Source organism: Maylandia zebra, linkage group LG8 (genome assembly GCF_041146795.1).
Source record: "Maylandia zebra isolate NMK-2024a linkage group LG8, Mzebra_GT3a, whole genome shotgun sequence".
NCBI classification, from domain to species: domain Eukaryota; kingdom Metazoa; phylum Chordata; class Actinopteri; order Cichliformes; family Cichlidae; genus Maylandia; species Maylandia zebra.
The window spans coordinates 24,029,722-24,053,168 of record NC_135174.1 but is presented as its reverse complement, the minus strand read 5'-3'; the positions used below and the strand labels follow the sequence as shown (position 1 = coordinate 24,053,168).

The following is a 23,447-nucleotide window of genomic DNA, read 5'->3' as shown; positions in this document are numbered from 1 at the left end:
TTCTTAGGTGGACAGTTTGATTTCACAAAAGTTTGACTTGAAGTTACATTGTGTTGTTTAAGTGTTCCCTTTATTTTTATGAGCAGTGTATATCAGTCCACCTACCGGGTAGTCCCCCTAAACACTGAGGAACTTAAAAGCTTATTTGGCCTACACTAGAAAATGCTTCTTCTGCACTGATACTGTCTTTTCATTGCTAATACTATTTTTTTGTATGTGTACTGTATGTCTATTCTCATATTAATTATCATAACTTTTGTCAGTGTGTATTGTAACCCTTACCTAACACTTTTTCTAGCATAAATGTCTAGGGACAGTTGGGGCTTGATAAACTGGAGCTTATTTCAAACTCTGGCAGTTGAACAATTAAAACTTCTGAGCTACTTTTAATCCTTTTAAGTTTTGCCCCACATCTGTTTCCCATTATACTGTAATACACATGGTAGTATGTCTTGATTTGGCTTATGTTTCACCAGAACAGTCCACTAACACCCAGCGGGGATCTTGCATATGAATGATTAGTGTCATGGTTGCCTATAGAGCATTTAAGAAGGCTGTGTGGCTGTTTATCATTCAAATTTGAGGATACATCTGCCAATGTAACAATGCTTTTATCTCTCATCAGTTACCAGCTTTCCGACTCTGTGGCTCTCAGCCCAAAGTCCTTTAATATCTAAGTAAAGTAGCTCTGCACTCTTTTTTTTTTTTCCCTTGCAAAATGCATTAGTTAGGCACTACCTTCAGCCACAGATGAATACACAATTAGTATATGAGGGTTTGATTTAAAAAAAAAAAAAAAAAAGGCATGTACCTCATCATGGAAGAATATGTGAGTTAGTGCTGATCAGTTCTTTTGATCAGTTTTTAGAAAACTATAGAGGGATAAAATTAGGTTTTAGTTGTACAGACAAGACTTGAACTTTAGGGGAAAAAGAGATTTAATCAAGGGGCAAGAGAAAGGGAAGAAATGAGGAAGAGCTGGGTGTGGCCAGGACTGTGGTTAAGTGTGCATGTGTGTTGTTGGTTCTGCGTTAGACAGTTTGCTCACTTTAACCACTCAAGATGAAAAGCTTGTGAAGATGTCTCATGCATCCTGAAAACTCTTAAGCGAGTCTGCTTTAATCTTTAACAGCATTTTCATCTCATGCCCACTGCACAGGTAAGCACATCGATGCACAGACGATAATACAGTGGGATAACTGAACTCAACATCATACTGTACCACATCCACAATTAAAGTAAGAACTTGACAGGTTGAAAACCCAAGTCTGAGTCTTGTTGGCATACTTCTGAGAACTCTGACTGTAAACCGCCTGGGATTTTCTAAAATAGAACAACTTCTGAAAAGGAGTCATTGTTCTGTTCAAATGCAAGCATATAGAGAAGCCAAAATTAGTCAGGTAGAATCTCAGCCAACAGAGCTGGAGTAGACAGGCTAGCAGATTGTTTCGCTGTGAACTCAGAACATCATTGTATTTTTCTCTCAGACATTTAGGACTACCTCACAGCAGAGAGCCGGTGTTGGTTTCAGATGCCATCGTACAGAACCGCATTCATTTTCTTACACTGCTTTGTCTCAGGACCTATACGCAGGAGGGGGCAAAAGGCAGTAAAACATAATTTCCATATGAAATTTGATAGTTTGAACATAATGAAACCCAAATATTTGAGTTCACTTTAAAAAGCTCTGGAAGCACATGGAAACTAAGCTTACCTAAATTAACAAAAAAAGTTACAAGATAGCAAAACAGACCTGGACAAAAGCAATACTTCCAAAACGTGTGAGCTCAAGTTTCTGTTTAGACTGAGTAAAAAGGGAAAGGCACACAGACAGTGTGAGATATTGTAGAGGGGAGTGCAGAAAAGGCTTGGGGTAAGAGTCAAGTGTCAGGCGGACAGCAGTATCGGGGGGTGTAAAAGTGATTACACTGTCTCTGTGCTCTCTTCCTCCCTGTCTCCTCTTCCTATTTCATTTTCTCCCTCCTTCCCCCCTTCTTCCTGCCTCCATCCCTCTACTCCCAGGCTTAGAATACAAAGCGCCTGGCACATCACATTGCTCTCCTCATCGCTGTGCCAAACCACAAGGAGAGCACACCAGCACAGCTTGCACCCTCTGCGTTGCACTGCCACTACAGAAGAAGCAGAGAGGGGCAGGGATTAGCATATATGAATGCTCTCCCTTATCACTTCTTTTGACATGTACATGCTCACACAATCTTTTCGTTTTTTTCCTCTTAATTTTAGTGCCAGACCGACACAGACAGCAGCAGATGAAGGTTATGTTCCCTTCCTCACATCTAGGAGCTTTAAATATTTTATATTTTTTTATTCTTCCCCTTAAACATCCAGGAGAATAAATAATGAGCTTGGTAATAGCAAGTTACCAAAATGATTTATGTTCATCTGGTGTGAGAATGAATGCAGTTCAGGAAGGCAGGCAGGGAGGAGCCAGTGTTAAAGCCATGGTCGAATGCGTGATTTCCATTTTACGTCCCTTGCATTATCCATTAAATAAATAGCCTGGAGAAAATGGAACTTTGCGCCACTCCTTTCTGTTGAGGCAGCAGTGCCGTGCATAACGAACAGGTGATGCTGAGATGTGCGAGGCTGGTATGCTATCAGCAACAGTTGCACACGCTGATGGTGATTGTAAGCGGTGCTAGTGAGGTGGGGCGGGATGGAGAACAGGTTGTCGCTGAAAGAAAAGGTGAAAAATGACCCATTGTGGAATGTCACAGGAGCTAAAACGACACAGAATGGCTAAAGTGGAGCCAGTGGTTGCCTGAGGCTGGGCTGTGACCCAGAATTCCACAGACCCCCAGTGAGAAAACGGGAGGCTCCATTGTGGCTAAGTTAAACTGACTGTGTAACATGAAAACACCTCCTTTTTTTCCCCCCAGACTGCCGAGAGGTAACTCCATCTGGGAAGCTGAGTTGAGGGTACAAGATAATATGAAGTGTAACAGAGAACTGAGGAGACGCCGACAACGTGCTAATGTTTTAGCCTGTCAGCTCTCTGTGAGCAAAGACGGATGGTTTTAGAAATAGAATGTAATTACAGGGCAGAACCTCGTTGTCGGGGTTAGAACAATGCCTATGCTGTAGTGGAGGTTTATTTTTTCTCACTGCTAACAAGGCCAATCGGTTGAAAGTGATTTTGAGTAAAGAGACAAAAGTGACACAAAGCAACCTGAATGATGTACCTTTTTTAAAATTAAGTAAGAGGTCTATATTTAATTTTTTCCGTTTTATTTCCCTATTTCCAAAAAAGTATTTTACTTATGCATTTTTCATACCAGAAAGTAAAAGGTGAATATTTTATTGCCAAGAGGCCTAATGAGAGAGTTTGTTTTGATCCCCTCCATATTTAATATAGGTGTGCAGACGAACCAATGAACTGCTGGTGCAGGATAATGTGATCTCTCAGTGAAGCAAATTGTTTTCCCAGAGCAGTTACAAACAAAGTTTATGCAACAATGCGAAGGAATACAAATGCAAAACAGTTACTTTTGCTAGACACTGTGTCGTGAAACTTTGAACTCTCCTGACACCACTGACGATCAGAAATGGGGAGTTGGGGGGGCATAATTCAAATTTGCTTATTTTATATATATATATATATATATATATATATATATATATATATATATATATATATATATAGGGAAAATTTGGAGAAAAGTAAGCAAATTTTTAGGGCTTTGAAAATTTCTGAACACATATTTCTGTCCCAGCTACTGGTTACTCTTGGAATGGTATAACGGTAAATGTACAGATTCTTATATAGTGCTTTTCTACACTCCTGGAATATTCAAAGCGCTCTATACAACACTCCGCATTCAGCCATACACATCCATTCACACAAGCACTGTTATCTATGCTTTCAGTGCTTCCTGAAAGCATAGATAACAGTCGGGGTTAGTATCTTGCCTAAGGATGTTTGACATGCAAACTGGGGGAGCCAGGGATCAAACCGCCAACCTTCCAATAAGCAGCTGACCTGCTCTACCTCCTAAGCTACAGCCACTCCAAGAAGCAGGTATTTCATTGACGAATATTTAGGGTTGGCACACTTCAGTGACTGCATTTGCACAAGGTTACACTCCGCATTGCGTTTTGTCTAGACATATTTTTTGAAATTCATGACAACAAGATACCAAAGGTACTTGTTACGTTCCCCTGGGGGGTCTAGGCGGGGAGGGGGAAGTAACAAAAGTGACCGGGTCAGAAAAAGGAGTCAAGAGGCGAAACAGTTAAATAAAACAGTTTTATTGAAGTAATTAAACTAAAAGACGGACAAGCCGCTATCACCATAAAAGTAACACAAACAAAACTCAGGCGTTGGTCAATAAAGCATAAAGTCAAAAGGAAAACGCCGCTCACTAGCTGGAAACACCACAAAAACACTCAGCTCACTAGCTGGAAACCACACAAATGGCACTCTGGCCCAGAGCTCACCCTGCTCTGGGCTTAAATACCCTTAATTGCTGATGGGAGTCAGCTGTACAGGAGGGAAAGGTGGCACCTCAGGCAGGAGGTAGTGGGACACGCCCACACAGGCACCCTCAGGAGAGAGAGAGGCCCTGCTAGGGCCGTAACACCCCCTCCCATAAATGCAAACCCATGGTTTGTCAAATTACCATAACCAAAAATGAGTCCATAACCGTTTCATGACGAATTTTGCAGGCTTTCCACCTACCAAACCCCATAGCACCGGTTAGGCATTGCCTGCGGAAACTGCCAATCCCATCTCAGTGGGTTCACAACATTCCCAGAGAGTGGCCCCAAACCCTCGAAACAGTGTCCCATGGGATAGCCAGGGCTTCGAACTATCACGTGTGGAGAACCCAGCAGGCAGCTAGCGGGCTTCGCTGAAACACAGACATACTTGTTAGCAAGGGGTGCAGATCTGAAGGGTGGTTTTGAACATGAACCGGAGAAAGGATCAACCAGCGGCAGCTCAGGGTTAGTTGGCCTCGTACACTGATTACGGGGTGCTACCGAGCAATTGTGCTCCAGGTTTAGCCTTTCCGTAGGCCTGGCAAGCTTGTCAGTTTGAGAGCCACGACTGACTTTTCTCAAAACAGGTCCCTTTTGTGTTGAGTGGGCTTTCTGTTTGAGTGCCAGTTTGACACAATTGGCAACCACATGGCCAGGCTTGTGACAGAAAAAACACAGTTTGGGCCTAGGTCTTAACACCATAACTGCGTTTTTCTTAGCTGGCCCACTCTCACCTGTCCAGGATGCGCTATAGTGCAGAGGGATATCCTGTCCTACAGCACTTGCTTTGTGAGTCAGCCTAAACTCATCTGCCAGGGTGGCAGCTTGCTGTAGACCCTTACTTTTCCTACCCTAGTCTTCAGTGGTGTACCAGGCTCGAGGCAACTTTAAACGCGAAGTCGAGAGCAGGCAGCAGACCAGATATATAGTCTCCTACCAAACTCTGAAGCGTACCCCCACCCAGGATAGCCACCAAACACAATAAACTAAAACAATAAAGCAAAACAACAAACAAGTGCTTCGATGGAAGGGCAGCACAGCCACCCAGCTGAAACACACTTACTAAAGGGAGTTTGCTCAATTACAGTGAACACCATCACTCACCCACTTAAAAGCAAAACAAAAGACTGATATTCAGTCTCCACTAAAATGTCCAAAGATCCCGGACGTGCCACCACTTATGTTACGACCCGGCTCAAAAGCCGCAACATAAAAAAAAGGAGACGAACAACAGAGTGTGGGTGAGAAGAGGTTTCATCCTAAAATGGAAAACCAGGTTGGCTAAAATGGCTGGTGCCACCAAGGCAAAGACTAGTGCACTGCCGGAAAGCTTGCTTCAGGTATGCTTTTATCCACACCTGACCAGGTGTGGCCAATTAGCACCAGCTGAAAACACTGAGACGATTAGAAGCTGCAGAGGGACGTAACAGTACTTTACAAAGCAATGCCACACTTGGTATTTCTTTCTGAGAATGATCCTGCTAATGTGGCGAATTGGTCTGTGAACTAGTTCATTAAAATGACCTATTACTTTAGTAGTCACTTGAATATTAGGTTAACTGAATTAATAATGATGATGACGATGATTTATTATTATTATTAGTATTATTATTATTATTATTAAATAATAATAAAAATGTTTGAAGTCTAGATTATATTATCTAGCATCAGGGATATTGCACTGCTAAGAGACTCCCCATACAATTTAATGGTTTGGTCAAATCTTTAAGTAAATAAGTGCAATTATAGTGGCAGGGATGAAGAGTGAACCCAGAATATAGTGCTTGACAAATTTATTAGATTAGACCACCTGTCATAAAAACACAAATATTTTATAAAACATTTAAAACTTGTTAAAGACTAAAAGCAATGTTGGCAAAAAATTAATTCATGTTTTTATAGCTACGTCTGAATTAAATTCAAAATCCTGCTCTTCACATACAAGGTCTTGAATAATCAGGCCCCAATTTATCTTAATGACCTTATGGTACCATATCACTTCATTAGAGCACTTCACTCTCACACAGAAAGCTTACTTGTTATTCCTAGAGTTTTTAAAAGTAGACTGGGAGGGAGAGCCTTCAGTTTTCAGGCCCTTTTCTATGGAACCAGCTTCCAGTTTGGATTCGGGAAATGGACACGCTACTTTTAAGATTAGGCTTAAAACTTTCCTTTTCGATAAAGCATATAGTTAGGGCTGGATCAGGTGACCCTGAATCCTCCCTTAGTTATGCTGTAATAGGCATAGGCTGCTGGGAGATTCCCATGATGCATTGAGTATTTCTTCTTCAGTCACCTTTCTCACTCACTATGTCTTAATGGACCTCTCTGCATTTAATCACTACTTGTTGTTAATCTCTGGTTCTCTTCCACAGCATTTCATTTGCCCTGTCTTCCTTCTCTCACCCCAACCAGTTGCGGAAGATGGCCGCCCCTCCGTGAGCAGAGTTCTCCTTAAAGTTTCTGCCTATTAAAAGGGAGTTTTTCCTTCCCACTGTCACCAAACTTGCTCCTAGGGGGTCATATGATTGTTGGGTTTTTTTTCTCTGTATGCATTATTGCAGGGATAGCTCAATAGGTAGAGTGGTGGCCCCATGATTGGAAGGTCGGGGGTTCGATTCCCCTGAACAGCTATCCTGAGGTACCCCTGAGCAAGGTACTGTCCTTACACACTGCTTCACTGAGTGAATGGGTTAAATGCAGAGAGGAATTTCCCCACAGGGATAAAGTACACTTTCTTTAATATAATATAAAGCGCCTTCAGATGATTGTTGTGATTTGGTGCTGTATAAATAAAATTGAACTGACCTTGAAGTGACACACTGTACTTCTCTGAGAAGTCAGAAATGAATCAATCATAACAACTGAATTCTTTTAATACACATCTGTAAGTAACTGTAATTTGGCATCGTCATTTAAAAAATAATAATGTGCTTTACTGTTGTTTTTTTCTGTTTTTAATTCTGTTTTAGCATTAAAAATAAAATGATTTGCCAATTATCAATACTTTTAAATTAGGGCAGTTGTGACATAAACCTTGCATTGGGTAGTGGTCTAATACATTTGTTAAGCACTGCATATCTCCTGTTTAAATACATGAGTCTTGAAGCTGACCTGGAAGCCTGAGGCTCATACACTTGAGCAGCTATAGATTAACAGTTAACTCCATGAGGGATGTTGCAATGCCCATGTAGGCAATTACCGGCATGTTGCCATGGAGATGCTAAATGAGGTGTTTAAGGGGGCGGAGACACAGGCTTGATGATTCATGTTATCAATCTGGTTATTTTTCAATATTTCACATTGATGTAATCGTCCTAAAAACACATTAACATTGAGGGAGTACTCCGCAGAGAGATAATGGCTGGATATTTGCACTGTTATTGAGTCAAACTCTTCCAGCCTTGAATGACTGATGCGCCTCACATGCAGATAGAGGCTGCGCCACGAATAAATATAGCCTGTCCGCAGCGCAATAAGAAAATAAATAAATTGGGTGTAAGACAATAACGAGGAGGGGCTGGGCGTGTACGATCGTTCAAGAGTCCACATTCACATACAAAAAGAAGCAAACCAAAACTAAATGCACATTAATGCAATTCATATTCGTGACAGTTGAAATGGGAGTTATTATGAACCCCTTTCAATCACATTTGCATTTACATTACAGGCCTGTAGTTCAGTTGTATACCCATAGAATAAATTGTGGCATAAATAAAATGTGGTGCAAACAACAGGACTTCAATAAAAGACTTAATGACAGTGAATGCTTCCTTTAAAAAAACCTGTGTAACTGTATCTAAACACTGCATCAAATCCACTATAAGATTATTGACAGCTAGCATTAAACTGCTATTTTACAGTGGACCTGCTATAAATTACAACAGGAGTTCTTTGCAATAAAAAAAATGTTACATTAGGGTGATGTAAGGAATACAAGCTTTAATACTGTTAGTTGTTTAGTTGCAATTATGCTGTTATTTTAGTGTTCTTACTATAATCACCACAAACACATTTGGCTATATTTCTTGCCACGTACCACAAAATCATTTTCTTGTCTTTCTTAAACTAAACTTTTAAATCAGCTTAGTAGCAATTCCATTATTCTCTGCATTGTTCCGAGGCAGGAATGCTGCTATTGTTGTAGTTTAACAACTGAATAACACTGGCAGATGAGATTAATTGTTATAAAAGTCACAGACATGGTGGCGCAATCCTTGCTAAACATAAATTCAAGTTTTCAGGAACACAAAGGCTTAAACCACATCACACATTCAAAACAACTTAACCATCACAGCATCTTTAAAGTAACGATTTAAAACAAAAAAGAAATTAGCATTTCCGTGAGACTTCATGCTCTGCAGAAATATAAGTTTTAGATTGTAGCTCGCAGTATTTAACCATATTTGTTAAAGTGTAAATTTTAAGTTTATCTGCTCATGTGTGTCTTGAATGCGAACCTATTACATTTAAAGCAACCGTCTGCAAGTGCATGTTTTACACATTCACCTAGAGACTCAAAAAATCTCTTCCAAAAACCCACTTTTGCTACAATGTGCATTCAGGAGTTCATTGGGGAGAGCTAGAATCACTCGACTGCCTGAAGTAAAAGCTTTATGGGCGAGGGGGAAAACCCTTTAGCTGGATTTACGCCTTGCCAGAGCCGACCCTGTTTTAAAGCTAGTTGGATACAAGAAAGAGGAGGGGGGAAAAAAAACCCATACGAGCAAAAACAGGGTGGTGAAAAAGAATATCCACTGCTGCTGGGCTGAGTGGAAAATAATATGATGTAATAAATGGGATGTCAGAAACAGACCTGCCCACGACAGCCGCTGAGTCTGTGCATATATATGCGCAGTGTACGTGTGTTTAGGTCTCTCCATTAGTGCTTGTGTAACACTTGGTGGGGCTAAAAAAAAAAAAAAGCACAGGCCTATCAATGAGGCAATAGTGGGGCGAACCCTTCACAATATAGGCCTAATCACGCTGTTGTCTCAGAAGAGCCCTAAATCAATAGCTGTGGTGAATCCCGAACAAGAAAATCAATGCAGTTGTGTCTCAATGAGAAGCTTGTTGAAGATTTTGAAGCAGCCACATATGGGCTCCTTTGAGTGAACTAAATCTCAGCTGGGTGCGAAACATATGTAAAATTACAGCATGGCGACACACATTCTCACCATATAAACGTGTGGCTCCAGCAAGAGGATTTAAAGTGGCACAGCGACATTTCATCGTGAGTGCAGATTTATTTTGTTCCTCCTGTTTATTGTGATAAGGAGTTGTTATTTATAACTCAAGTATGCGGGCCGAGCCAGACGGAGTCAGTGTGAAGAAAAGCATGTGTAGGGTAACATGGAAACCGGCAGTGCCCCTGAACTCTCATTTGTGTTAATCAAACTTCTCTAAATTGTTTGTATAATGAAATTATGACTGTCAGGGAGGCCTGGGGGACATCAATTAAGCAGATAAGCAAAATGAAAATAAATCACTTTTTTATCAAATGTGCAGCCGCCTGCTTGTGTGTCCGGTAAACACAGGAAAAACGGGAAGTGATTTTGTTCTGCGATTTGAGGGTCCATAAATCCCAGTGACAAGCAGTGTTGCCTCTTTGTTTATAGAGCTCAGGGAAATAGCGGACGGACATGAAAATGCATGACTTCCTTTTCAGAAGAAAATACAAATGGAGTTGGATAGGAGTTATGTGTTTTTGTTTTCTTTTTGTGACAGCGGGTATTAATTTTTGCCCCTGATTTACTTTATTCGTCTTGTTTTAATCAGCAAAAATTAATTGGTGAGCTTTGCATACTTTTGCTTTATTCTCATTAAAGGTCCAGCTGTCACCAACTCTGCTTTTTACATGACAGGGACATTGCACTATGCATTATGGGAAATCTATGGTAGAATTCCATAACAGCAAAGATAGTGATTGTCACACTACTAGCTCTTAGGAGTCTTATTATTATTATTATTATTATCATTATTATCATCATTAATGAATAATCTATAAACTCAAGATTATATTATCTATCTATAAGAATAAAAGAGACCTACATTTTTTTAAAGGTTTTACTTATACATAATAAAGTAAGGCTCACTTACTTACTTGATGCACTACTATATACTATACTATACTTTACCACACAGTAGAACTGTTTTCACTTGCAGTCAGTATGGGACATTGGTAAAACGTCCATGTAATGTTGGACTGTGCTGATGTGAGAGTAGCGCAGGCATTTGCTACTAGTGTGTGTGCATCGTGCATGCTACATTCATGCACATTCTACCCAGGCAGCTCCCTTGCCTAAATTTCCTGTAGTGCGAATGCCTCTGAAGTGAACCCCTGCTGCATGCTACATGTGAGAAAGCAAAGATATTCTGAACTGATCCTCTTGTGTGAACAGTTGAAAGTCTGTGCAAAAAAAACATCATGTTAACTTTACATTCTGTGCTAATGATGCACACAGTTTAGTCAGACGTATCGATTGTCTATAAATTTTTATCAGTTACGTGTATATTGTAATAACACTTTAATGAATTGTAATATGTTTATTCATCCTACATTTCCAATATCTTTCCTTTTTTATTTGTGAATTTAGCACAGTAATACCACTACAAATAAGTCTTTACCAAGGCTTAGAACGCCTTAAAAGGAAGCATTAAAAGGGTGTTTCTTTATTTGATTGGCCCAACAAAACAAAAGTTACACTACTTTGGGATTACTGAGTATGTGCAGAGTGTGACGTGTAATAAGAAGAGGTGAAGAAAGTAATACAGCATAAATACAAATACACTACAGTACGTCAGCTGGGTAGGAGGAACTGTGGAATGTGTGACTGCCATTTGGGAGAGCCACAATAGGGGAGACAGTGAAGTTAATGGATGTGATCACAGGTTCCTGGTGAATAATGCAGACTTGCTAATTGGCTGGATTAATAATTGATGGTAGCCTGTTTGAGGAGCAGCAGTACGAACTGCAGTGGATATAGAACAGCTACCATCTTATTAGAGAAGACACTGCATGGTATATCTTGTACATCTGTCTATGTTGGTGGCTTGCTCCGCCTATTGATGATACGACTGTATGGTAGGATGTGTCTATGTGAGACGAAGATGTCAGGATAAACAATCACCCTGACAACATAATGATATAATGAGCCCCAGCCCAACCACATGTTTGACGGTTAAAATGACTTGGGCTCATGACAAGTCCCACAGGCTCTACAATGTTGTTACACCCTTAGTCCAAACTGACCGTGGTTGACCCAGCTCTAGCCAGCTGCGTAAATAAAAATGACTGCAATAACGCAGAAATGAAACATAAGCTATTGATTTAACACGGTCAGTTTTTACAAATGCTTAGCATTGTATCTGGAGCTCGGTGACCCCCTCGCTTCGAATTAAGTGACGAGGACTAATGCTCTTCAGAGGCGTACTGAACAAAAGAAATAGGTCTGGCAAAGGAATGGGACATAGGAGGGTAAGAAAAATAGATTTTACTGTTAACTTGATTTATCTTGCTGTTCGCGAGCTATCCAGTTTCCAGAGAATTCATAAAACCAGCCCATAAAGAAGTCTTGTCTTTCTGTCTTTATGGATCAACACCTTCAAAGTACTGCTCTGCTCCTACAGGAAATAATAGGGTCAATATCGCAGGGTGCATCTCAAAAGATTTCTGACAATCCAAAAACCTTTGGTGTAGAGCTCAATAGGGGGTAGTCACAAGAGAAAAGAAAAACAATACACTGATTTGATCACAAAAGAATATAAAACACTACACTTTTTGTTTATCTGATGACGAGCAGAAAGGCACAACATGAAGCCGAGGATTTGAAAATGGGGCCTTCTGCTGTGGTTTGTCGGTGTTTCAGCAGAGAAAATCAATACGGCTGTCACGCTCGTCTGTTAAGTTGTGTGTTAGCCAAAACAGGAAGACGCAGGTAACCTGGCTCTGTGGAAAAGTCACTTCATTAAATCTCAATACATGTATTTAATGGATATAAGACATTAGGAGAAAAAAAATGCTTTTAATTGAAATAGCCAGAACTTAAAACACTGATGTCCTCAAGGAACTTCACAATATTACAGAAGCACCTCAACTGCCTAATTTCGATGTGGAGCAGAAGTTTAAATGTGTGATGATTAATCTCTGGATGTCTTTTACAGTGTCTTTTGCCCTGTCTTCCTCCCATCAGTCCCAACAGGGCGGCAGATGGCTGCCCCTCCCTGAGCCTGGTTCTGCCAGAGGTTTCTTCCTGTTGAAAGGGAGTTGTTCTTTCCCACTGTCGCCAAGTGCTTGCTTGCTCATAGGGGGTCATTTAATTGTTGGGGTTTATTATTATAGGTTACTTACCTTACAATATAAAGCAGCTTGAGGTGACAAATGCTGTACTTTATCTCACAACAGCATAAATACAACAGTGATTTGCATTTCCGTATAAATAAAACTGAGTTGAATTGAAACTGAATTGACAGCTTCTCAAAAGGACATTTTCTTTATAGGTAACTGATGTAATGTAAAGCTTCTACTAAAATTTGAATCCTCATTTTCCCTGCCACGTTTCATCTCTTACTTATTGTCCACAACTAAGGCTGCCACGATTAGTCGACTAGTCACGATTACGTCGACTATTCGTCGACGACTAATTTAATAGTCGACGCGTCATTTGAAGCTTTGTTAGATCCCAAAAGACGCAGGAATAAGTAGTAGGATTTAAGAGTGTAATAATGGACTGAAACAGGAGATGGCAGCATTGCATGTACAAGGATGCCAGCTGCCGTTAAACCCCGAAGAAGAAGCAGCTGTGTCCCAGAATTCATAGCGCGGCCCAGCTCAGTTTCCAACAATGGCGGCAGCTAGTTAGTGTTAATATTACTCTTATCATTCTTTCTGGGTCACAAAATAAATGTTTAACATATTTTCAGGCGAGAATGTAGCTGTGTAAACCTCAAATATCTGCTCAGTTTATCAAGACACCACATATTTTCAAAAGCGCTCCGACGTTTTCGGAGACGTCTATTACCCACTAGCTCGATAGCTAGCCGGGGAAAAGGCTCACTAGAGCCGGTGAGAACACCGGACTCCCGGCAAATCGTTTTCAAACCCACTGCAGTCTTTCGCTACTCAGGTTAAACATATATAAGTCACTTAGATAACTTCAAAATGTTATTATTTGGCTTTTTTTTAGTATTTTATTTGTTCCTGAGTGAATCGGTTTGGCTGAGATTAAAGTTATAGTTTTTACACAGCTGAATAAACGTCAAGCAGACAACTTATTATCAGAAGTGTGAGATGCTCGAGAATATACTCCGGTGTCCTGTTATATTTAAGATAGCAAGGAGCAGACAGCTGAGTTTATTAAACTCCACTCCATTTTTTTTTAAAAAGCTCTTTTTTAAAGCAATGGGAGCAATGGGAATGTTCCTTCCTACTTCTATTAGCTAAACATGTTTCTTTGACAGCAATCTTCCTCCTGTCTAATGTACAGTCAGACCTAGTTACAGTAGCAATTACTAGTGTTCAGGTTAAGATTAATTGAATTACTGTGTGGCTTCTCTGCACTCCCCTGTGGGCACATCAATCACGGGCTCTGCGCTACACAGACCCTTTATCACCCTCTTCCATCTTTATGTAAAAAGACGCAGGTTGTGCTGTTGCACTCCATCTATCAATAAACGGGTCTTGGCTGGCAAACTCATTTTCTAACACATTCCTCTCCTTAATCAAGCTGCCAGACATCGGGCCGATAGTTAGCAAAAGCCTGTGTGCCATCTTTTCTCTAAATGAGCAAATTTAAAAACGGTATACCTGTGATTATAATGACTCTTGTTTGACTTGAGAGTTGAAGCCTAGGCTCTGTATGAGGTCATAGAAAATTTGTGATACATTTTATTCGATGATTTGTAAAGACAAATCCCGCTGCATTATATAATGAATGGCTCTTTTGTGACATGCAACCTTTTAAAATTGAAATACAAAAGACTTCACGTAAAGCGTTTGTTTGAACAGCTGGATTCCTCCTTGAGAAACCAGGTAGATTTCTCAAAACCGCACATGCAATGGATCTGGGGTGCTTCTGTCTGAATAAAGTAGCTCTCAAGTCAGATTATATGCCAGGCTGCCATTCTCTCTCCATTCAGCACCTCCATTATTAGCTATTTTAAAAATTGTGCAGGATTTCTGGTCCTGGTCTATAGTACTGCCAAACCCTAATCTTCTGCATGTTTTATTTCACTCATCACTACCATACACTTCTTTGTTCAATATCTAGCAGGAATATACCAAATACACTGGATACAGAAGTGCTGAAAGCCTGAAAATAACATCTGAAGTAAATGATGTGTTGGCCTCTTAACTGGCTATGCCAAAAAAATGCCAATCCCTCATTTTAGACGGCTCAAACACCCAGACAAGCACACATGTGCGCATTAAGTATACTGACAGTGTAATTCAATGTTCTGCATGGAGGCAGAGGTTGGGCAGTCAAACTAAAGTTGTGCCGGAGGTGCCGTCTGGCATTGCCCCTGCATGTCTGCAAGGCAAACTCTGCCAAAGCGACTGGCACTGGCCAAGCCCCCGATGGAGAGGGGGAAAAGGTTGTTTGGTGCCATCCTATCACCACACAAGCAGCTGCAGATAGCACACATGGCAAGTGTGACAAAGTCAATGCCTTTAAGCACAGAGGCAGAAAGGGAAACGATTCCAAGTGAGCCAGCAAGCTTAAAATAAGACACTTGAAAATACAAAAAGGCTTTCCTGCTAAGCGAACACAAGCAAAAGGGTGGAAAGATGAACATCCAACGTCCTTGAATGCAAGCACTATAAACACTTAGAATTTGTAGGGATTTCTTTTAATTTACATGGACTTCAAATACCAGTCTGAGATTTTTGCCAGAAAATGGCAGAAAAAACGCTACAGTTGGAACGTAAAATGGAGGACCCAGGAGGAGAGGGCTTCCTTCTTTTTATTGGTTCCCAGGCTTTCCATAGCGGTGGTTCCCCCTCTCTTTCTGTCTGTCTGTCTTGTTCTCTCTAGCGGACAATATAGAAGGCTCCCTGTCCTGTGATAAATCTGTAGCCTGCGAGATGGGAAAGAGAGATCCATCACAGAGGCGTTGGTTTACCCTGCCAATCCGCACTACTGAGGGCTGTAACACGTACATGCTCAATCCATGCATCATTTCCCAAGCCCTTCTGTGCCCAAATAACACGGTTTTGGCTGCACGTTTCTAAAATCCTAAAGCACTCTGGCAAATCCTCTAAAATCTTAATATGCATGAATTCTGGAGGTTGTTTTGTGGTTTGTTTACCTCGTTTCTATGAAGAGAGCTGACGGTCTAGTCTAAAACCCCTTGACTCTTCAGCGCCAAATGATAGGGTTACAGTCTTTCTTTGTTCAAGGAAGGATAACTCTTAACTTCCATCAACCTTGAAGTGCCATGAAGAAGGAAAAAGAAAAAAACACAAATGTAGTACAGAAAGAAAATTGCAAACATGACTTTTTCCCCCATCCTTTCAGTCATACTGCTCAGCAGAGTGCCTGGAGGCAAAACTGCTGCGATGTTAGAAAACATTACCTGGCAGGTTTCCATGGAGTTGAAGGAAAATAAACATCACTGACATTCATGGGCATTGCTGTTAAAGCATTAAACCGGCAAAGGGCTTCAGGTATATTAGCTGAAAATAGAACAGCGGCCTTCAGAGTTAAAACAAAATGCTTTGAAAAGGTCAACCATCTCAACTGTACAATACAGCGATAGAAGTGATTACAGAGCTTCACAGGTTTACAGTGCAACGTATATTAGTACAGTCAAGCACGATAAAAAAAAAAACGACACAAGTATTCCTTTTGAAATCTGAATCCCAGAATAATTGTCTAATGTACGGTTGAATACCTCATAAAAAGGCCAACAGCTGCTAAGCTGAACAGGCCTGAGATACAACAGGGTCAAACAGGTTGCTGACTTGTGTACACATAAACCCAAATGTGAATAAACAACAGAATCCTAGAAACAATGTAATCTGACTCCAGTGTTACATTACCATCTGTTGGCTTTATGAACTCTGAGGGTGGCACATTCTGAGGCTGACCTTCCTGACTGCGATCAATCACCCTCCCTTTCCGCACATGCTCATTAAAGCTCTAAGAGGTCTGTGACACCTGAAATATTTAAAACAAAGAAACTTCCAAGCTTCCTTCATCTTTGCTAGCTTTCAAGAAGACGGCAAACGCAACTTATTTTAGGTGCGTCAGGTGAATACATCAGGTGCGAGTGCCTAGTGGAGCTCCAGGTGGTGTCTGCTGAGCACCCTGCACCTGCTGCCTGTCCTCACCCACCCATTGGAGGGCAGATTCCCAGGATGCCACAGGGCAGCTGCTGACAGGCACTACTTTGGATATTTCCCTTGCTTCTATCTACCTCCCCTTCACGGGGCCCCATAGGGTCAGCTGCTAAGGCCAAGTAAAGATGTTAGAGGGGGTGGCGGAGGTCAAGAAGTTGGCGAGAGGGGGATGAGGGGGGGACTGTCAATGTGCGCTGCATGCCTTCGGGAGGAGGTGACCGTCCCAGTTTTACAATTATACCACACGATAATCACTTTCACAATCCAAAGGCAGCTCAGAGCTCATACTCAGGTCTCTGGTGATCATGTTACGTCCACTATGTGGGAGTGTGTGCCCTCTACAACCTCAGCCATGACCCCTCCACCTCTGTGCGTCCCCTCCACTCCACCTGCCTCTGGCAAACCTGCCTTTATGTTGCAAATGTACTTCTGCTCTAGGAAAAACAAACCCTTAAAACACGCTTTTGTGAAGATTTATGCTGAAATTACAATCATTCAGTCCTTAAAATATAATATAAAATAATAAAAATAATATAAAATAAAATATTTAAATTTAAACTCACAAGCTAAACCAACTGTAAAGCAGTTTTATGTATAATTTTTCTATGTTGGGCAGGAAAAAAACGTTCCCTACCAAACTAAGTTCCACTCTTACGTCTAATTATGTCTAATTATGACGAAAAATGTCTAACCACATCAGAAAATCAGTAATTTCCACAGCCCTTTAACAAGGTAACTTATAACTGCTTAGTATTTTCCAATGTGGCGTCAAAACAAGATAAATCAAACAGGAATTCCATTTGAGGAAATGGTTGAAATCTGTTTTTAAAATCTTCACAGTGCCTTGGAGAATAGATACAACAAATTGCTCCTTTCAAAGCATCTATAAAGAGACCATATTGATATATTTTTAAATGTCGCACACAGAGACTAATAAGGCCAGACAAACGGTCTAGGACATTTCAAATCCGATCATATTGCAAAATTCCAGATAGGCAAGTGAAGTAGAATCGGTATACACAGAGGTGCAAAGCTAGTGGGTGGCATGAACCGAATTATTTTCAAGTGAGCAGATTTATTTACGACTTGGACGAACATGTCATTCCTGACCGGGATACACTTAAAAGTATTTAAAGTTGCACATAAATATAAATGTATACACGCTCTCACACATGTTTTTCCTCATCTTCCAGCTGATCCAGGCACAAAACAAAATGTTTGCAAGTTTTATGTTTTGTTTTTTTTTATCCAATTTCCATTTTTTATACTTGCTAAATTGTATGAATTTGTGACAGGCTAAAGATGCTGACAGACAGTTTTTTTTTTTATTATTAACAGCTAACCTCTCCCTTTTTGAGCCGTGTCATTCTTTCCACTAGTTCCCCCAAGCTGCTTCACTCTCAGAGGGAAAGAGGGAATATCAGGCAGCAGCAAACAGGACTGTAGTTTAAACTCTGCCACACAACTCACTGAAACCCATTGTAAACACACTGGAAAGAACAAAGTTGGAAGTTGGCCTCATTTCAATTCCTGGGAATTTACTAGCTTTTCACCATCAGACTTCACTTTTTAAATTTTATTTTAACAAATGGAGTTTCAAGATGAGTAACCTAATACAGAAAATTGTAATCAATTTTAAAAACTAATAAAGTCCATTGCATTCAGGGGATTAAAATGTAGAAAGGACGCATGTTATCACGACACACATTTACATCTGGACCTTTAAGTGTATTCAAAACAGAACGAGAATATTTTACTTGTTCCATGTTCATTCCCGTCTCTACTGTGACCGCCGTACGGCAAAGAAACACATATCAGGCTACAAAACACGGCTCGTTTCTAACAGAAGTCCCCGCTGGGTCACTGCTTTTATGATTAAAACCTGTTTTATAGCCATTACAGAACTTCCTTTCAAATATGGCCAGTTTTATGAACGGGGAAACCCCCTAATTTAATGTGTTTCTTTTTAGCTTTGCTTTTTTTTTTAAATCCGAGCATAATGTTTTCATTTGCTTTCTCGTGGCTTTAAGTATTACACGTATGAGAAAAATCATAGATGGAGACTTCAAAAATTTGCTGATACATAAGCTGCCAGTTGTTGGCCCTGTGTGTCCGTGTTAGTGCTTTAAAGACGAAATCCTGCATTTCTCCACTGAATACCTTTGTAATATGAATATATGTGCAGCAGAGCTGGCGGCACATTGCCCTTGTGTTTACCCATGCCCTTGTGGTCACACATGTTTGTAGGAAGGGTAATTAACCCATTAAGGGATCAGGTGAAGCCTAATCCAACCGGTCTGTGGACATCAAACAAAAAACTGCAATGGCAGGGTCTAGACAGGTGAAAGCTTGGGTGTTCAGTAACCTAAGTAGGGCAAAAACATAATAGTGACTACTCTGTAGCGCGGACCTCTGCTTTACTTCAGAGTACTTGTGCTTGACCTCCTTGTTCACTCTGAGTGTCCATTTCCACAACAAAAGCCTAATAGGTTGTGTGTGGTTATTCAGAGTAATGTGTAGTGAAATGTAACACTGACTGGCTGTGCAATTGGGCTGGGTGTTAGTTTCTTGTACAACAAAAGACCCAAATCTACCACGAGGACACAGCTGAGACATCTGAAATGCTCCTGTGGACGAGCGGTGCATGAAAAACCAGATATTTTATTTATTAAAAAAGCTAAAGAAAATATGTTTTTGCTTTAAATCTATTATTAAAATCTATTCCATTTCATTTTAACTGAGGTAAGGTCAACAAGTTGGATATGCTAGCTGGGAACACCCAAAAACACCCAACCAGAATCTAAACAAGTGGAGATGGTGAGTCATAATTTTGCAAAAATACTCAGTTTTTTGGAAATGCGGTGAAGTTACAAGTTTAACCCCCCCCCCCCCCCATGTTTCATGCTCGTACAGCTGTGGTGTCAATACTAAAACTTTTATCTTTCCTGGTAGACAGATTTTTGCATCATATCTTTTGGTGCGGAACCAACTTTTTAGGGCAGTAGAAGGAAATTCCAAGAACAAGCCAGACAAGTATAATTCTGGGAAAGCTGGAAAAGGATGCCAGAGATGTTGCCATGTCACATTAAGAGCTTAGAGGTGTTAAAATACGTTCCACGCATTCCCTTAGGAGACAGAGACGAGGGATTCACACTGAAGACACATGGCGTCCTTGACAATAAACAAAGTCTTCTAAAATGGAAGCCCCAGTGTTTTAAGTATTCACTGTTGCTAATGAAAAGAATCACATAATTCAAGAAATTGGACACAGTGATTAGTCACACAAATCAAGTCCTGTTTTCTACAAACACCAACAGTTTTTGGGGTGTGTGTGTGTGTGTGTGTGTGTGGGGGGGGTTGTCCACCAAGCAGTGTAGTCCTGGCACAAAGATTTCAGCCTATCGCATGTCAGACATGTTTTAAACATTCCCACAGCGTTGAAATCTTATAACCATTAGTAAAATGACAGTAGCTCCGAGGCACAGAGGCTGCACCGATTTTCAAGAGGGGATGGCAGACTTTAGCAATCAAATCGATTCCCCTGTTTCAACAAGTGCTTCCGAAGTGCACAAAAACACCTTCAGATGACCTCGGGCCAGCAACTTCAAATGGATTCAGCTCAATCAAACGCTTCCAAAAACCCACAAAACAGGAAGATTCTCAGACTGTAGAGGAGAGCTGACAAGATGAACTCCCGTAGAGTGGGCCATGCTGTTGTAACAGTTATTTATGCCTCTTTCATTTCAAGGGTCTTTCTGTTTTAAATGGGCAGCATTAAGGCGAACCGGCACTAAGGTCTGTCCTTGGAGGCACGGTCCAAATTCCAGAGAATCTTGGCAACTCCTCGGGATAGATGGGACCCTTATGGATATAAAACCTCACAATGGATGAATAGGTAAACAGAAGGGTGTGAAAGAGTGATGGCAAAAAGAGAATGTTCACTCTCAGAGAGGCACAAAGAGGGAGGTGTGTGAGTGGGAGATGGGAGAAAGCCAGAGTGTTTGGGGGAGGAAGGGTGGGAGGGTGAAAAGGAGAAGGGTCTGGAGGGAGTTGTTGGTGAGAGTTAAAGTTTTGTCTCCAGGCTTTTAGAGGGTGCTGCGTGTAGTGCTAACTCAATCAAAAGGTGAATTATACCTCCTGAGACACTCAGGTAACCTTTCATTATGGCCCTAATCCTTCTTAATAACAGAGCCGCAATGTCGGCAATGCCCCATTACACAGAGAACCACTGAGAGGAAGAGCCATTATTCCCCACAGGCCTGTGGAAATGTGAACACAAAACACTCACTCACACACACTCGCACTGACAGATGAAATCAATCACAAATTTGACTTGAGTGAGAAAAACGCATCGCACTCCGTAACTGGGAAATTGAGACATTGAAGGAGGGTAGTGTGTTTATGCGGGATCGGTGTTTAGACTTCCACTTTTGCCAGACAAGATTTAAAGTGATCAGAATTAACACTCAAGTAATGCTGCGTGTTGAGAAAAAGAAAGAAAACGTCGGCAAGGCAAGGAAGTTGTGGGTTTTTATTTGTTTATTTTTTGTCTTTGTTTTTTTTTAACATTCAAAGTTATTTATTTTTTATTACACACACGGACAAACTTTGTCCTGATGCCACACAAACACAGTCAAAAACCTTCACTGCTGTAATTTTTCTTCAGTAAATTGTTTTTGTTTCAGCTTTTGTTGATGAAGAGTTTTTCACTTTCTCTGGGTTTTTATAAAAGCACATGAGACTGACAATCTTGGATAAAGCCTCATGTCTGAGTTTTTTGTTTTTTAAATCCCCTTGATAAATAATTAACTTTAAGGTCTTCGCTGAACTTACCACATACATTAAAGTATTCACTACTAAATTATTAAAGGTGAAAGAAATTGATTTTAAGCGCTAAGAGAAAATTACTCCTCAACACTCTGATTTTTTTTAAATACTTTGATTTACCCTTGTCTTATTTCCCAGCCTAATGAAGCCTTAAACTCTGACTCCACTATGGCTCGAACCAAAGCAACTTAAAAGGCAGTCAACCCCAAAATGTGAAACAAAATGAGCAGCCCGATAACATCTAATGAAAACAGGCCTAATGTAGCTTTCATAAATCAACAGACTGTCCTCAGTGCTTATTCCAGCTGCAATTAGGCTACCTCTATAAAAGCTGAGATGTTAAATAAAGATTTCTGGGTTATGAGGAACAGCCTTTATCAGTGATGTGGTTGTGGGGGGAAATAAAATGCTGGAAAAACACAATCTATCATCGTGGCAATTTAATGACCGAAAACATTGCACAGATTTCAATGAGACTGATAATAAAGTTGGGGAATGTTCAGGCGTAATATTAACTGAAGTGTTTAAATTGTGTGTGTGAGTGTGTGTTTTCTCTCTCTCTTTATAAAAAAAATTTACTTTATTAAATATTCACCTGTACCACTCCAGCCCGTTGTGGTAGTTTCGGTCGAAGAAGTGCGGCTCGGCTCCCACGGCTCTGATGTCAGGATGAACCCGAAGAAACTCAAGCAGAGCCCGGGTCCCTCCTTTCTTTACCCCGATGATGAGAGCCTGAGGTAGCTTCTTGCTCCCCTCCCCGAGCGGACTGACTTTACCTGCGAACCTGGGCGACACTCTCCTGGAAACTACTAAATCCGGAGGTGGCAGCACGAGAGCCTCTTCGGGCAGCTCCGAATCCTGCGTCGCGCGCTCATCCGCGAGGACCTGTGAGGTGCGCGCGGCGGTCCCGTAGCGGTTCAACTCCGATCCGCCAGTCCATTCATATACCAGTCTCTTGGTCCTCAGCGAACTCAGGTCCTCGAAAAGACCAGCAGTCCGACTAGAGGAGCCTCTGGGCGGTGAGTTGCCGGTGGTGGTGGTGCAGCTTTCGGTGAGGAGGTGCAGGAGGAAAAAAGAGGCGAGGAGGGAGCACAGCATGACCACCGCTTTCCTGAAGATGCCTCGGGACGGGGGGTCCAGTTTAGTGATGCGGCTAAAAGCCATACCGGTCCCTTGGTGGTCGGTGCAGGAGCCACAGCCATGCTAGGCGCACATCACTGAGTCTTCTTGCCATGAAGGAACTAAAGTGTCTACATCCACAGTAAGCTGTGGATAACACCTCAATCTCCTCCAAAAGTGCCAAATGATGGATGCCTGCTGTGAACAGGTGTTAAGAACTTGCCCCAATAACTGTTCCACAGTATCCCCTGAAAGGTGAGCGTACAGCGAATCATACACACAGGTAATAAAGTCTGTGCTATCCTTGCTCTGTAAAGGATGCTACCACATCTCTCCCTGACATACCAGCAGCACGTGTATAGAGTTGTAAACTTGTCTCGCACGTCAAGTTTCTTGAGAGGCACCTCTCTGGCCAATAATATCAAGAGAGAAGCAGATAGGAGCCAATGATATTCCAGGTGGGGGCGGGGACACTGTTGCGCAGCCACTCTGCGAAATTAGATGGCATCTGCATGTGCAAATTAAAGTTAAAATTATCCGACAGGGGGAATGCTACACACTAAAATACACGGTAGAAAAAAGTACAAAGAGATTCGCGAAAGGACCTTAAGGAGGTTAGGCTTAAATAAGCCTAACCTCCTTAAGGTCATTTTCTGAGTTT

General features: G+C 41.2%; 1 protein-coding gene across 1 annotated transcript in view; it reads right to left on the bottom strand.

Annotated features, from left to right (window-relative positions):
- The window catches only part of si:ch211-216b21.2 (heparan sulfate glucosamine 3-O-sulfotransferase 3A1), a 40,685-nt gene extending 17,547 nt beyond the window's left edge, over positions 1-23,138 (bottom strand). Inside the window, exon 1 of the mRNA XM_004556704.4 lies at positions 22,263-23,138. Within this exon, the coding sequence (XP_004556761.2) occupies positions 22,263-22,831 (569 nt within the window). The 5' untranslated portion in view covers positions 22,832-23,138. The remainder of the gene's footprint in view (positions 1-22,262) is intronic.
- Positions 23,139-23,447: the final 309 nt, after the last annotated feature.